Source organism: Lepidochelys kempii, chromosome 5 (genome assembly GCF_965140265.1).
Source record: "Lepidochelys kempii isolate rLepKem1 chromosome 5, rLepKem1.hap2, whole genome shotgun sequence".
Lineage (NCBI taxonomy): Eukaryota > Metazoa > Chordata > Testudines > Cheloniidae > Lepidochelys > Lepidochelys kempii.
The window spans coordinates 75,834,952-75,850,808 of NC_133260.1; the positions used below are offsets into that span (position 1 = coordinate 75,834,952).

A 15,857-nucleotide genomic window follows, 5' to 3' on the forward strand; every position below is an offset into this window, starting at 1 on the left:
ATGGCATTCACCCAAGAGTTCTGAAAGAGTTCCATGTGAAATTGCGGAACTATTACCTATGGTTTGTAACCTGTCCTTTAAATCGGCTTCTGTATCCAATGACTGGAAGATAGCTAATGTAACACCAGTATTTAAAAATGGCTCTAGAGGTGATCCAGGCAATTACAGACCGGTAAGTCTAACATCAGTACTAGGCAAATTAGTTGAGACTAATAGTAAAGAATAAAATTTTCAGACACACAGAAGAACATAAATTGTTGGGCAAAAGTCAACATGGTTTCTGTAAAGGGAAATCATGCCTTACTTATCTCTTAGAGTTCTTTGAGGGGGTCAACAAACATGTGGAGAAGGGGGATCCAGTGGACATAGTGTACTTAGATTTCCAGAAAGCGTTTGACAAGGTCCCTCAACAAAGGCTCTTATGTAAATTAAGTTGTCATGAGATAAGAGGGAAGATCCTTGCATGGATTGAGAACTGGTTAAAAGACAGGGAACAAAGGGTAGGAATAAATGGTAAATGTTCAGAATGGAGAGGGTAACTAGTGGTGTTCCCTCAGGGTCAGTCCTAGGACCAATCCTATTCAACTTACTCATAAATGATCTGGAGAAAGGGGTAAACAGTGAGGTGGCAAAGTTTGCAGATGATACTAAACTGCTCAAGATAGTTAAGACCAAAGCAGACTGTGAAGAACTTCAAAAAGATCTCACCAAACTAAGTGATTGGGCAACAAAATGGCAAATGAAATTTAATGTGGATAAATGTAAAGTAATGTACATTGGAAAAAATAACCCCAACTACACATACACTATGATGGGGGCTAATTTAGCTACAACTAATCAGGAAAAAGCTCTTGGAGTCATTGTGGATAGTTCTCTGAAGATGTCCATGCAGTGTGCAGTGGCAGTCAAAAAAGCAAACTGGATCTTAGGAATCATTAAAAAAGGGATCGAGAGTAAGATGGAGAATATCTTATTGCCCTTATATAAATCCATGGTACACCCACATCTCGAATACTGCATACGGATGTGGTGGTCTCAACTCAAAAAAGATATACTGGCATTAGAAAAGGTGCAGAGAAGAGCAACTAAAATGATTAGGGGCTTGGAAAAGGTCCCATCTGAGGAGAGATGAAAGAGGCTAGGACTTTTCAGCTTGAAAAAGAGGAGACTAAGGGGGGGGGAATATGATAGAGGTGTGTAAAATCATGAGTGGTGGAGCAAGTGAATAAGGAAAAGTTATTTACTTGTTCCCATAATATAAGAACTAGAGACCACAAAATGAAATGAATGGGCAGCAGGCTTAAAACCAATAAAAGGAAGTTCTTCTTCACACAGCGCACAGTCAACTTGTGGAACTCCTTGCCTGAGAAGGTTGTGAAGGCTAGGACTATAACAAGGTTTAAAAGAGAACTGGATAAATTCATGGAGGTTAAGTCTATTAATGGCTATTAACCAGGGTGGGTAAGGAATGGTGTCCCCAGCCTCTGTTTGTCAGAAGGTGGAGATGGATGGCAGGAGGGAGATCACTTGATCACTACCCGTTAGGTTTGCTCTGTCTGGGGCACCTGGCATTGGCCACTGTCGGTAGACAGGATACTGGGCTGAATGGACCTTTGGTCTGACCCAGTATGGCCAATCTTATGTTCTTAAAGTAGTTCTGTAACAGCACTCAGCAAGAGTTTATGGAAGGAAAAACAAGAGTTTAAGGAAGGAAATTACGAATACCTCAACCAGTTCAAGCTGGAGGGGAAAGTTAGATAAGCCAAATGCAATTACTCATTGCAAATTGGCCAGGACACTGAAGTTAGCATTTCTTCTACATGAAGTGCCACCAATATTTTTGGGCTTGATTTCAAGACATCAGAAGTCTAGAGCTGCATGTAATTGAGTATCTAATTTCCATATACAACTGTGTAGAAGGCCTAGAGCTTCCAAGGCCTTGAAGGCCATGATAACAAGTTTTATGTTGGTTTAATGTCTCATATGTAAGCTGGCTTCTCTACCAACACAGTGCCCTCCCAGTACATGATGGAACACTGGCTCATTGCTCAACTTGCTGAGGACTTGAGTGGGAGGTATGGGTATGATTCAGCATCTCTCAGGACCAGGTCCCTTTGGTACTAACATCACCACTTACAGCAACCTAGGTTTTCCTTGGAGGTCTCCCATTCAAGCATCAACCCAGGTCATCCTGTTCAGCTTTTGAGAACGAATGGGAGTATAAGTTTGGCATAATATGACTATAGGCCAATCATACTATTACACAATGTGATTGAGATTCATCCTTGTTAAGAATAGTAGAATTTATTAGGACTAGAGAGATCATATAGAATTTTATTGAATATACTGTCCCCATCCCTCCCTTCCATCTTAATGTCCCACCTCTTCTCAACCTCTTCTGTTCTCATGAAACTCTTACCTCCCTCACTGCTCTTAAAGGCTCAGCAAAATTCCTCCGCCAAAACTATTTTTTTCACCTAAAAATGCAGGTTTGGATTGATCAAAACATTTTGTGAATGTGTTGATCCTGGTGAATTGTTTTGGTCAAAATGAAAATGAGACTACATCTAAATGAACAGTTTCAACATTAATCAAATGATTTTTCAACTAGGATTACATATCAAATCTGCCAGGCCTTGCCTGATTTACAGCAGCTGATGTCCCCACTCCTCTGCCGGCAGGACTTGCTCAGCAGCAGACTTAAGACCTGCTGCAAGGAGAGGGAGGGGAGCTGTGGTGAGTGCCTGCATGGGGGAGCCAGCCAAGGCAGGGGTGGCAGGAATGAGAGAGTTATGTGTGCAGCATTTCTGAAACATTTCTGGGGGCACTCCTGAGCCTGGTAGTTAGAGCACTTCACTTAAAAGTCGGCAAGCCTGGGTTCTATCTCCTGCTCAAGAGCAGGGATTTGAATGTGGAGCTTCCACATCCTAAGAGAATGACCTAACCACTGGTCTAAAGGTTATAAGGGGGATCCAGCACCAGTGGCCGTTCCTCTGGCTATGAATTGTGAATCTAGCACTTCTCTTCCTTTTTTTTAAAAAATTAAAATACCTGAAACAATTTCCCCAACTTTATTGATTTGCCCAAAATTCAGAAAAAAAAATTGTTCAACTTGAACTATTTTTTTTCAGAACTGAAAAAACAGTTATGCACCCAGCTCTACTCCTCTCTCATTAGTTCTAATCTCAAAACAAAAATGTATGCTCATCCAAAAATGTATTTAGAAACACAACACACCCTTCAAGATAAGAACACAGTATGACCATCTGGTTAGTAACCTTGTCCTACTGTATACTGATCTTTCAGACTGTTTGTTCCTCATACGTGTTTTGTTTTTGCTATAATTAGATTGTAAGAACAATGAAAAATCAATCGGGTTCTTAAAAAGAATTTTAATTACAGAAAAAGTAAAAGGATCACCTCTGTAAAATCAGGATGGTAAATACCTTACAGGGTAATCACATTGAAAACACAGAAAATCCCTCTAGGCAAAACCTTAAATTACAAAAAGACACAAAAACAGGAATACACATTCCATGGAGCAGTTTATTTTACAAGCCATTAAACAAAAGAAAATCTAATGCATTTTCTAGCTAGATTACTTACTAACTTTACAAGAATTGTAAGGCTTACATTCGTGATCTGTTCCCAGCAAAAAAATCTCAGACAGGTAACCCTTTGTTTTCCCCCCACCCCCTCCAGATTTGAAAGTATCTTGTCCCCTCATTGGTCATTTTGGGTCAGGTGCCAGCGAGGTTACCTTAGCTTCTTAACTCTTTACAGGTGAAAGAGTTTTGCCTCTGGCCAGGAGGGATTTTTTAGCATTGTATACAGAAAGGTGGTTACCCTTCCCTTTATTTTTATGACAAGAACCTTTAGTAGTCACTTTTTACCGGTAGCAGTGGTTGGTATCATTTACAGGTTTAATTATTGAACTAATATTAAATGCTAAATTAATATTAAAACCAGGAAAATATGAGCTAGATTATTCCTGGCCCTTGGAAGGGTGTGCAGGGGAGGGGAAATAGCAGGGAATTTAAACACACAAACCCCTTGCAGACTTATCTCATAGGCTAGGTACAATTGCAATTTATGTGCTGGGGGGAATGCAGGAAATGCTTTTTTCGTAGCACTGGTGCAAAAATCACTCCCAAAGGAGGGGAGTCAGCCAGACAAGGAATGGAAATATATGGTTCAGAATATTAAGAGTTTACACATTTTACCTTTTGCCTAAAAGGCTAACAGTGACCTACTATATTTCTTTTCATATTCTAAAATGCAAAAATCTCATAACCTTGCAGCTAAATAAAGTTCCATGAGTTACCTTCGTGACAGAGAAAGAACACTGAGCAAAGTAAACCCCAGCCCACTATTGAAATTTACATCAAGAACATAAATAAGTTAGCTCTCTCAAACATCCTGGCTTTAATTTAAAGTGACATTTTAAGAGCTCTCTTTTTTTCAAATTCTGCAGGGAATAACTGTCATGCAACTGTCATAAATGCAAAGTCAAAAAACTAAATGGATGTCACAAAAACCTTTCCCCTTTTCTTCATGTTTTGCTGATTGCACGTATGTATGTATCCATGCTACCTTTGTGCATTCTGCCATGTGTAAACTGCTGACACAAATTTATAATAAATTGCAGCCTGCACATTCCCAAGCCACCAAGGTAAGCCTCAGGGAAAACATCTCATTCAATTTCCATTTAGCTGACATCCTTTTTCTGTATTTTCCCCACACACTTTCTGATTGCTATAAGATCCCTCTCTGTTTTGTCTCCTTTCCCCTCTTGCTAACCAATCTATTGCTTTAGGCCTACAAAGTGGCATTCAGCCAGAGGCCTGATTTGGGAATGATGCAGAGCTGCACCACTCAGGAGGAGCATAGGGAGGCATTCTGTCTCAGAGCTGCACTGGAGGGTAGGGAGGGAAAGCGTCATCTGTGGAAACGTTTTAAAGGAAACGTTTTAAACGTTTTAAAGTTTGTAGCCTACTATTCTCTCCCCAACAGGATCAACCATCTCTGAGGACCAGTGTATGGTAGTGGCAAGACATGGTTCTGCCTACTCCCTGCTCTTTTTCACCCGTATGTAACTGGGGAACAATTCCATAATAACCCCCATCTTTCCCTGGGCAAAGGGTGGGCAACTCTCACTAGCTCTTGCAGAGATCATCTCAGAGCAGGGAGGCTCCTTACTTACACACACACACACTCTCTCTCTCTCTCTCTCATAGCTATGTAAATATGATGTCCAGGATATCTGTTCAGTGATCAGATTTATGGCATCACAGTTTGCTAGCAATGATTGTGATATCGTTAACAATCAGATTTATGAGAATGAATTCTCAAATGATTTTCCAGGTATTTTCAGGAGTACTTTTGTCCATTTGCTTCATAAACAACAATTAATGAGACAGATTTTACCATCCACATTAACATGGAGTATTATTTACTCCACAAGTAGTCTAATTGAAATCAACTGGCTACTCACTAGATAAGGTATTGCTCAATATGAGTAAGGGTGGCAGAATATAACCCAAAGCAACCGTGTAATCTTTCTTCCAATACCGTGCACAATGGTTTGTTTTAAAAGCTTCATCTCTACATTTAGTTCTTTCTCTACAATGACTGCACAAGAGAGAATATGAATGAAGGTAAAATGAACTACCCTATAATTTCCTGGATTCACATATGAAGGATATTACTACTTTTCTTAACCAACCGCTTGTGAAATTTTCTGAAAATGCTTTTGAATATTTTAGAAAATTGTCTTGCTTTTACATTATTTTCTGTGTGAGAATAATTAAGGATGCACTATTGTGATGTGCACATGATTTGTCTGGTCTGTGTCACCGGGGAACAACTGTATTTTAAAGCAAGCCATGCAGAAAAGCAGAACTACAGTATACAGACCCCCCTGCTTATGTAATCTCACACAGAAGCTTTTCCAAAAGTTTGTTTGATGATCCCTGAAAATACAGTGTGGATGCAAATATATATGCATATCCCAAACCGTGAGGCTTCTAAGTACTCTGACGTTGTTTCAAACTATTAGTTCTATTTCAACCTGGCTACCCTAAGCTGTTGAACACAAGTTCTTATCTGAGTGTTGGACAAGTGAATATGGGTCTACGGAAATTCATTTCCTTTAAAGAAATCATACAGGCGAAGAAATTTTTTGTCCTTAAAATGTGTTCTCTATCGCTCTACATTCCCAGGGACTACAATGTTATATGACTGTCTCTGTCCATTCGAGACAAAATTGTGCTAAAATAAAAATCCAGTTTAAACAAAATAAGCATACATAGGATTTTATTTATATTGGTAAGAAATACTTAAACAGGCAAAACTCCCATTTATTTCAACAATAGTTTTGGCTGTGTAAAGACTGCAGAATTTGGCCCATAAACAGGAATCCTGTATTTTGTGAGATAAACTACACTAGAAAACCTGCTTACAAAAAAGGAGATAAATCCAGATTTCAAATAACTATTAAAGCAAAAATCAACACACCAAAAAAGAAAACAAGTTTGCTATTTTTAGATACTAAAAGATATGAATGTTAAGATTTGAGGTTCCTGAACAGGAGCATGCTATACTATTAGGTGTACTGCTTACTTCTATGAGGAGGGCCAATGACATCAAAGAGATTCCTTGTAGTAGTAAACACTACTCTCAGTAGAAAGTATTTGCAGGATTAGGCCCTAGTAACTACCCTAGTCCAAATGTGACCCTCTTTCATACAGTACAGGACGAAGGATATATGTTAAAGAGTTCCTAGTGACTCCCTACATGCTCCTTCTGCTTGTTAAAGCAATTTACTGCTGGTTACTATTCTGTGTATCTAGGGATTTATAGAGCACTCATCACCACCACTGTCGTCATAGTTCTTATCAAGAACTAAATCTTGTGAAGTACAGTATTGAGCACCCTTAACTCCTTTTGGTTTCATCAGGAACTGAGGGTACCCAGCACCTCAGAAGAGGCTCTCAATACCTTCTAATGCATTTTATGAATATCGTGAAAGGTTACTTTTTTCCCTCCAAGATAAACAAAGGGTCTTATAAAGGCTGAGCTTGTATAATGGTCTCTGACTGAGGAAAGAGTAAAGCAACCTAATGGAAGAAAACTAACACCACCTGCGCAATGAATTCAGAATCTACAACTGACATCCTTATTTGTCATATCAGTTAGTAGCCTTCATTGACTCAACAGAGCAGAGTTATAACATTCAAAATTAATTTTATCTGGAAGGTGATTTAAGAATAGAAAAATTGAGTACCTCAAAGGTGGACTCTACCATCTTAGACAGCATCATGATAAATATTCCATGATATTCTTTAAAATTGGAACATTTGGTCATATTTTCCTAATATGTCTAAAGTCTGTAGGGAGTTTGACTTGGACTAATTATTCATGATGATAAACTACGCTGCTTTTGATAGTATTTTGTGTGTTGGTTCCCCCCATCAACATATTTTTCATACTCACGGTTGCATGTAATGGGTGAGGGTGGAAGAGAAGGAAGCTAACACTACAGCATGAGCCCTTTCCCTTAATGTTTGCCATAAAAATATTAAAAGATATTTGCATGGTGCTTTGAAAATGTAAGAACTAGTTAGGTGTTCAGACCAGTGACTTAGGAAAATTTATGCATGCTTACCTGGAAATTTCTTTTGGTCAATTAGTAAGGCCCACTGATCTGGCCCACCTTGAGTAAATGATACGAGAAGAATAAGTATGTACAAAAAGAATATAATTGTTTCTTGATATCTTAGATCTACAGCAGGCATATGTTCAACTTACTATAGAATTATTTCAAGTTTCTGGAGTTAAACTGGCTGAAAATCCAGATCTGTGGATGTAACCTAAAATGGCAGCCTCTTCAGTGGTAGAAGCCTAGGCTGCTGACAGGGGCTAATAAGTCTGCATATGCCTCCAATGCCTCAAACAGGCTGAAGATTAAGTGCTAGGATCTATGGACATTGCTTCACTGAAGAAAGGACCAGGGACATACCCACTTAGCTGTGGTCCACGCACTTAGCATTCAGGCCCACCCAAAGCTGAGCAGGGGTATGGTTCTGCCACAGTGGCCCAGAGTGTCACGTGGGCACCTGAAATCCAGGACGGAGCTATGTGCCCATCCTTCAGAAAGCTATGGTCCGGCAGCTCTGCCTTGCCATTTTCTGAGCCGCCCCATGCATGTTCCCAGCTTGGCAGGTGAAGCCCTTTGTCTCAGGGCACGAGGGCTAGGAAGAGGGCATAGTGTCTGGGGAGAAGCTGAGCTAACACAGTCGGTCATTGCCTGTCCACCCGGAAGTCGGGGCCCACCCAAATTTCCACTTCTAGCTATGCCACTAGAAAGAACCTTGCACTATGAATCAGCAGATGACTCCAATTCACTGTGTGACTTTAGATAAGTCACTTTGCTTTTGTGAGCCCCACTTCTTCATCTGTAAAATGGGGATATTTACCCCGTTTTGTGAAGTCCTTTAAGAGCTATGGAAAAAAACACTACATATACCAAGTACTGTTGTTAAAGATGAAAGGATGAAGAATCCCTTTCCTATTATTTTATGAGATGATTATGAGAAAGCTAATAAGGAAGAAAACAACAACTGTGAATGGAAAATTTAGTGCTTGCACAGTCATGTAACCAAATGTAACAAAATTTACTTTGCTTGTTTTTTATCCATTGATTTTCTCTTGCTCTTCTGTATGAAGATTATTACAAACAGGAGAAACAATAGAACATTAAGGCCTTGTCTTCACTACAACAAAAAAGGTGTATTCTTAACTCAAGTTAGCTAACTTGAAGTAAAATCTAGTGAAGACAAGGCAGGCTGCAGTATTCATGAAAGTTAGCAGGTCTAGTTTATGCCTTCAGGGAGGCCTAAGCTTGAACTTGATCTGATAACTAATGTGAAAACTGCAGTCTGCCTCATCTTCACTAGGATTTTACCTCAAGTTAGTTAACTTGTGATAAGAATGCCCCGTTTCCTTTTTTTTAAAGTAAAGACAATGCCTAAGAGTAGAACAGATTTTATTGTGCTTAGACTCAGTCACAAACCCAGACATAGGCAATCTCAAATTTAGCTGGAGTATAGTCTCAGTCTTGAAGAGGTTTTGTGGTTTTTGGCTACAATGGTGGAAGAAATTTAACAAAAGACAGCATGTTGTGGAAAAATATATTTTAAAGTTTGTTATGGAATGCATACTTAACACCTAGTAAAATAAATGAATATCCATTTTCAGTGAAATATCTTTTCATGCATCACAGTTTATGTATTAATAGAAAGAAAAGCTCTTTAAATGGCTCCTGTATTACCTCTTGCTCTGCTTACATTTAAAAAATGAATGTCAGGCAACAGATCAATATTTTATGCAGCTCTATTCTTTTAATAATTAATGCACGAGGAAAGTGCTGCAAGAAAATTCAGTCAGTGAGCAGAATAAGGATCTAGAGAACAGGGTCATGAAATGAAGAAAGAAAATTTAATTACACATATTGTCACAGCTATTTAACTTTAATTACCTGTAAATATGAGAAGCCTGGAAAACACTAGAAGGAAAATTAAATAGCTCAATGTCAAGAAGTAGTATCTGTGCACAGAGATTGTTTTTTGGAACACACTAATTACTTTTGCTTTCATTAGTTTTCATTATTTGTTAATGCAAGTAAGTACTTCCTTCAAAAATGGAAAAAGAAATGGAAGGAGCTCTGGAGAGGAACATTCAGAAAAAATACGTATAGTGTGATTTTAAAAAATACCTTCATTTAACTAGACAGTTTAAAATTCAAAGTATTTGCTTATTATGAACACAAATTCAAGTAGACCTTCAGAAATCCAAGAGCAGCATGGACATACTTCTACTAACCTTGTTATTGTCAACCAAACATTCCAGCAACAGGACAGGCACATTCAGAAATATGAAATTCAACTGAAGAGTTAAAAAATAATTATGAAAAGAATGCCAAAGCAGTAAAAGTAAGTTAACAACAAAGATTTTGCCCTGCACCCAAGGCATAAGATAACATATGTTTCCGACATCTGGCAAATTACCCGAGACCTTTCAGTTAGAGGAAAAAGTCACCAAGTAGAAGCAATAAATTCTGTTGACCAGAAATGAGATGAATCAAACAAAACAGACCGTTGTCACTCAAATTATCCTAATTTGCTGAAGGACGGTCTCTCCTGCTGACCATCCAGGTCCACAAATTACTGAAAATAAAGAAAGACTCACCTAAAGAGGATTCTCTTAGCACCCCCAAATACAGAGTAACTCCCAGTTACTTTAATGAGAGTTCTTTACATAGAGCACTTCCTGGAACAATTTGTTCTGTTCAGGACTAAAAGGTTTTGCTTAATGCTTCAGATGTAATAATACACAAGTTACAGGCTGAACACAAGCACAAACACTTTCGAATATGAGCAATATATAGGTCTCTAACTTTCTGTAATCAAAACTGCACATTTGCTGGTCTTTGAATGAATAGCATGAGGAAATTACAAGCTACTCATTCAATTAAAACTTATGGTTTGCAAAAACACCTCATAGTTTTTAATACACCAACATAAACAAAGTCACAAATTTAGACACTTATTCAAAGTTCTCAAAGACTTCTCTAGTCTAAACAATTTGTTGGGTTCTTTCTGGAGATTTCCTTTAGATCTTAGAGTTGGGAAAGATCTTCATATAGGTCCAAATTCTGAGCCCCTTCTGGGCAAGCACTGTGTGAAAGCCAGAGAAAGTGAGGTGCTTTTCTGCTGCATGTGTGTGCCTGGAACGGGATGCAGAGGCACATTCAGAGGATCTTCACACTTTGTGTTGCACTGTGCTGTTGGGTGAAATTTGAGCGTGCACAATTAGCGGTGACATGACTAAAAAAATTTCCAGCCAAATATCCATGCACATGAGAGAGAGAAAAAACACAGTGGCTATGAAGAACTGCTGTAGACCATGGTGTTCAACAGGTGGATCCATGTAGTCATGGATCCACTGTCCACAATAAGCCCTGGACCCTCTCCTCAAACTCCTCCTCCCTTTGTCTCACCTCTGACCCCAGAAGCATTCCTTTGGGCATAGCCTAGTTACTCAGGCAGTACAGAGAATTTGGTCCACTGTATATTGATACTTCTAGCAGAAATCAGAAACCTCACAGGTATATGAAAATGGAAAAAATAAAACCTGCACTATTTTGAACCTCAGCAAAGATTTGTATCAGACTGGGTTTAAGTTTTGGTTGAACTTTGGGTCAGATCTTATTTAATTCTCACTGATCCTCATGGAGGCTACCTGCCTGTTTAGCTCCCATCACATGAATGCTCGCCTCCAGTTGTGCTGGAGGAAGGAAAGACAAAACCAGCAGAACTAGGTAGGGAGGTGGAGGAGGACGCAGCCTGCAGTAGAGGCACTGCTTCCCACACAGTCTTAGCTCATTGATCTACATATGAACAGAGAAAGGCTTAAACCATATATTCTAGTTATGCATGTGTAACCCAGACACCTTCTGGGTGTGGTGTTCTGTCCCATCTAATGGCACCGAGACTACTTAGAGAACAATTAATGAGTCTGCTCTACGGCCTTAGCTAACAAGCAGTTGACTTTTAGGTCATGCGGTAGATACTCATGCACTAAGTTCCTGCCCGCTGACGACGGGGTCTGTCAGTGTAAGACATGCTGATTTGCTGCTCCTTTGCAAAGGATCAAGATCAGAAAGACTATGCTACTACATACTAATGGGGGTTCTGGATCTCATGATCTTGCTCGCTCTAGTTTTTTTGGGTTTTGGCGGGGTGGGGGTAGGGTTTGTACCAACTACTATGACTTTCTGGAGTGTCCTTCCACATGTATCCAACGAGCTAAAATTTTTATGATGGAATGATGGTTTAAATGATCAAAATATAGAACACACATTCTGAATATACATTTAAATATGTAATTACATATTGTGAATTTAGTTTAATATTAACTGCATATAATGCAACAGATCAGCTCCAAGTTATAAGCTTCAATATCTTTGTAACTGTAACCTAGTTCAGTTCCCAGCACTGAAGTGTCATTTATAATTGATGAGATTCTGTAATCACATGGGGTGAAGTTCAGCCTCAGTTAAACCAGAGCAGGAATTTGCAATGGATTGTACCTTTCTGGTGCACTGTGAAACTATCTGGCTTCACATTAAGTTTACATTAAAGAGATTAAAAATAAAAAACAAAGAAAATGTTAAAATGAGGAGCTATTTCAAAAACCAGGAATTACAATATATAAACTTCCTGGATTTGAAGGTGGAAACGAGATAAAAGGTGTACTCTGTTGGGGCTCTAATTTTGGTGCTATTTTCGGTAAATTTGTTATTAATTATTTTTTGTTACCAGCTTAATATACTGGAGGAATATGTGCAACAGGATAGGCATATTGGAACTAACCCATCACAGACAAAGAAAACCACTGAGTGTAACCTGCTGATATACCTACTTTCCATGAGTTCTGAAACTGCCTTCCCCCCACGTTTACTGCTGCTTAGTGGAGAACAAAGATCTTCTTTAAGCTAAGAAACTGATGAAAGGAGACCTGCTGTAAATAAACCTTCAAACTGACTTCAGCTTCCTGCAGCTCTGACCCTCATCTTATAACATGAATCAGCAGACAATACAGCTCCAGCCTGCTTTACTATTTCCAGCCTGAGTTTTGCCCTTCCTTCCTTAGTCACGAAAGCCCCATGGCCAGGAGAACAACTGTAGGGTTCTGCTGGGGTAACAGGGCAAGATTTGGATCACCATAATGAGAATTAGCATCCCCCTGTTAATGACAGAACTCTGCATTTGATTTCAACATGCAGGGAGTGCTTGCAAGAGGGGCTGGTGACTCCATGTAGTCATTGGCCATTTTCCCCCATACAGGACTCCACAGCGTGAGAGGAGTTACTGTAGACTCACAGGAAATGCTCGTGTGGCTCCAGTGTCCTGTAGTCTGTGAAGGAAGGATTTATTTCTTCTTGATCTTCCTTGAAATCTTAGTTGCACAGCCAAGCCAGTCTGGAAGGTATATAATATGATTTAAAGGTAACAACTTGTGATGTGCTCATATTTTATATTGGATCAAATAACTGGAAACTATTTCATATTCCACTGTAGTTTTCCGTTAAATTAAACATGACTAAATACTCCTTTACATGAAGGGCCCTTAGAATTGCAATGAGGAAACCTCTGACTGAGGAGAAACCTAAGAGCATAAGACCGATTGAGAGGAGAATTTCTTGTGTAATCTAAGCTAGAGATTCAACATAGGCAAAAAAAAAAAAAAAAAATGCCAACATGTAAAAAAACCATTCTGGATTTAGTGATTGAGGTCTCTCTATTACACTTAGGGGGTGGTGGTGGGAAGAGGAGTTAAAGTATGACTTTTGGGATAGTTTGACTGTAAAAAACAAAACCCCCCCAAAATCAAGGCTTTCATTGAAGACAATACTGAGGACAAAGAGGAAGTGAATGTGTAACAGCTATATACAACAGTCCTGCTATTAACAATAATTTATCTCTGTACCTCAAGAATAAAAGATGTTTATACAAAATGGGTATCACAGAACTTAAGTTTTCTCTGGTTGAACTACCACAGCTGAATACCACTGTACATTAGCATTTCCCCAGCACAGCCTTTCCATTAGCTCCACTTTGGATAATTCTGTATATTTTAATTAAGTTCCTAGATTCTACAGTTTCTAGTTACATACGGGTAGTGCATAATAGTGATCTGATCAGCTGTGCAACCTCCACACAGATGATGGTATATACAATAAATCTGTATCTGGCTTCTTCTGAGTATTTTGAATATTAATATGCTCTGAATGTATCCTACTATATAACGAGTGCTATACAAATCGATACAAAAAAATTAAATAAACATTTAAATTTAAAGTACAAATAGTGGGCTTTTTCAAAGTGTCTAGTATTCACAAATATAAAATGAGAAAATAATTCACGGTTCCTTCCAACCAAAAACTACATGGTCATTTTCATAAAAACTAAATATACATCAATATGACTAAGGCTTGATCCTGAAAACACGTATGAGTAACTTTACCATCGTGACCAGTTCATTGAACTCAACTGTACTGCTCATGCTTGTAAAATTAATTTCATTCAAACATTTATGGAATTGGAACCTAAAGCTCCAATCCTGCAATCTACTTTAAAAACAAAAAGACCTGGCCCTATATATCATTTTGAAGGCTTTCTTATATTAATAAAAGCCACAATACATCAGCAAAATGTGCAATTATTTTTCAGGTGCAACAAGGGCTGTGCACATGGAACACGTACACTGTGTGTTTTGATTTCTATTCCACCGTGCATCAGTAATTAGGGCACGTGAAGATCTGTTGCAATAAAAAATAAAACACATTTCAGTTGTCACATGAAAGTTGAATTTATAAGGAGTAAGGTTCAGACTTACAACTATTAATGAACATGATTTATCAAACATCAGTAACCACAAGTAGAAAATAATCTTTCCATCTAGTGACCACCAGGATGACAACAAACTTTTATTTCCTCCTAGAAGCCCATAGCCAGGTTTTGTATAGAAAACTCTATCAGTGCCAGCCTGAGGAGATAAAATTCCTTCCAGTGGTAAAAAAGAGGCAAAAAATAAATAAAACCGAGAAATGATGACATCTGCAAGTGATGGTACTGTGAATTTTACAAATATTTATGGTTTTGTTAGCAATGAGTAAGGAAGATTGAGAATAGTGGAGATAAGGGTTACAAATCTGTAGTTTGCAAATTTATACAAGCATATTCTCCATATATATGATATTGCAGTAACCACAAGGATATGAACTACAGGCAGGAAAGCAGAGAGACAAGCAATAAACATTCCTCACCCCTCCTTATTCAAAGCTACAAGAACATTAATGATTTTTGTTTCCTGTAGAAGTTCTAGGATTTTAAACCAAAGTATATTTCCTCCTTCCTAGATGGACTTATTTTTGTCTGTTTATTTGGTATCAATGCAATCCAAAACTATTTTTTGTTTTTTTTCCCCCCTTCACACATTCCAATTGTTAGCAATCCACAGAATGATTTAAATCAAAACAGGACTGACAAAATTTTTATTTCGATCAGAAGCAATTGGTAAAATTCCTAACTATGAGGGATATTATATCTGTTAAGCCTCTGTTGCTATCTCCCCCTTTTTTAAAAAATTGCAAATACTACATCAGTAACCTCCAATAAATATGCCTTTTGACTATAGATGTGTGAACTGAACCTAAGAACTAGTTCACATTGCAACCCTAATACCGATCTGAACTCAAAACTTTAAGTGTTTGCATCAGGAGCCCTTTATTCCAGGTCCCTTCCACTGACTCCTTCTACTGGCCAGCCCTGGCCTCCTCAACATATAATTCCAGACCTGCACTAAGGTGTCTCTCCACAACCACCCTGATTTCTCCTGCTGCTTCTAGTGGTTATATTCGGACAAAAAGAAAAGGAGTACTTGTGGCACCTTGGAGACTAACGAATTTATTTGAGCATAAGCTTTCGTGAGCTACAGCTCACTTCATCGGATGCATTCAGTGGAAAATGCAGTGGGGAGATTTATATACACAGAGAACATGAAACAATGGGTGTTACCATACACACTGTAACGAGAGTGATGAGCTAAGGTGAGCTATTACCAGCAGGAGAGAAAAAAACCTTTTTGTAGTGATAATCAAGATGGGCCATTTCCAGCAGTTGACAAGAACGTCTGAGGAACTGTGTGTGAGGGGGAGGAAATAAACATGGGGAAATAGTTTTATTTTGTGTAATGACCCATCCACTGCCAGTCTTTATTCAAGCCTAAGTTAA

The 15,857-nt window shown here is 38.6% G+C and overlaps 1 protein-coding gene across 6 annotated transcripts in view; it reads right to left on the bottom strand.

Annotated features, from left to right (window-relative positions):
- DTWD2 (DTW domain containing 2) overlaps positions 1–15,857 on the bottom strand; it is a 191,771-nt gene that overhangs the window by 15,926 nt on the left and 159,988 nt on the right. For 4 of the 6 annotated variants that reach the window (XM_073344786.1, XM_073344789.1, XM_073344790.1 and 1 more), the window contains exon 5: positions 12,945–13,043. The exons of 1 other annotated variant lie outside the window; for it this stretch is intronic. In XM_073344786.1, the coding sequence (XP_073200887.1) occupies positions 12,945–13,043 (99 nt within the window). Of the gene's footprint in view, positions 1–7,672; positions 7,715–9,538; positions 9,566–12,944; positions 13,044–15,857 lie in introns of those variants that run through there. One more of the 6 variants, XM_073344791.1, reaches the window with a different exon arrangement.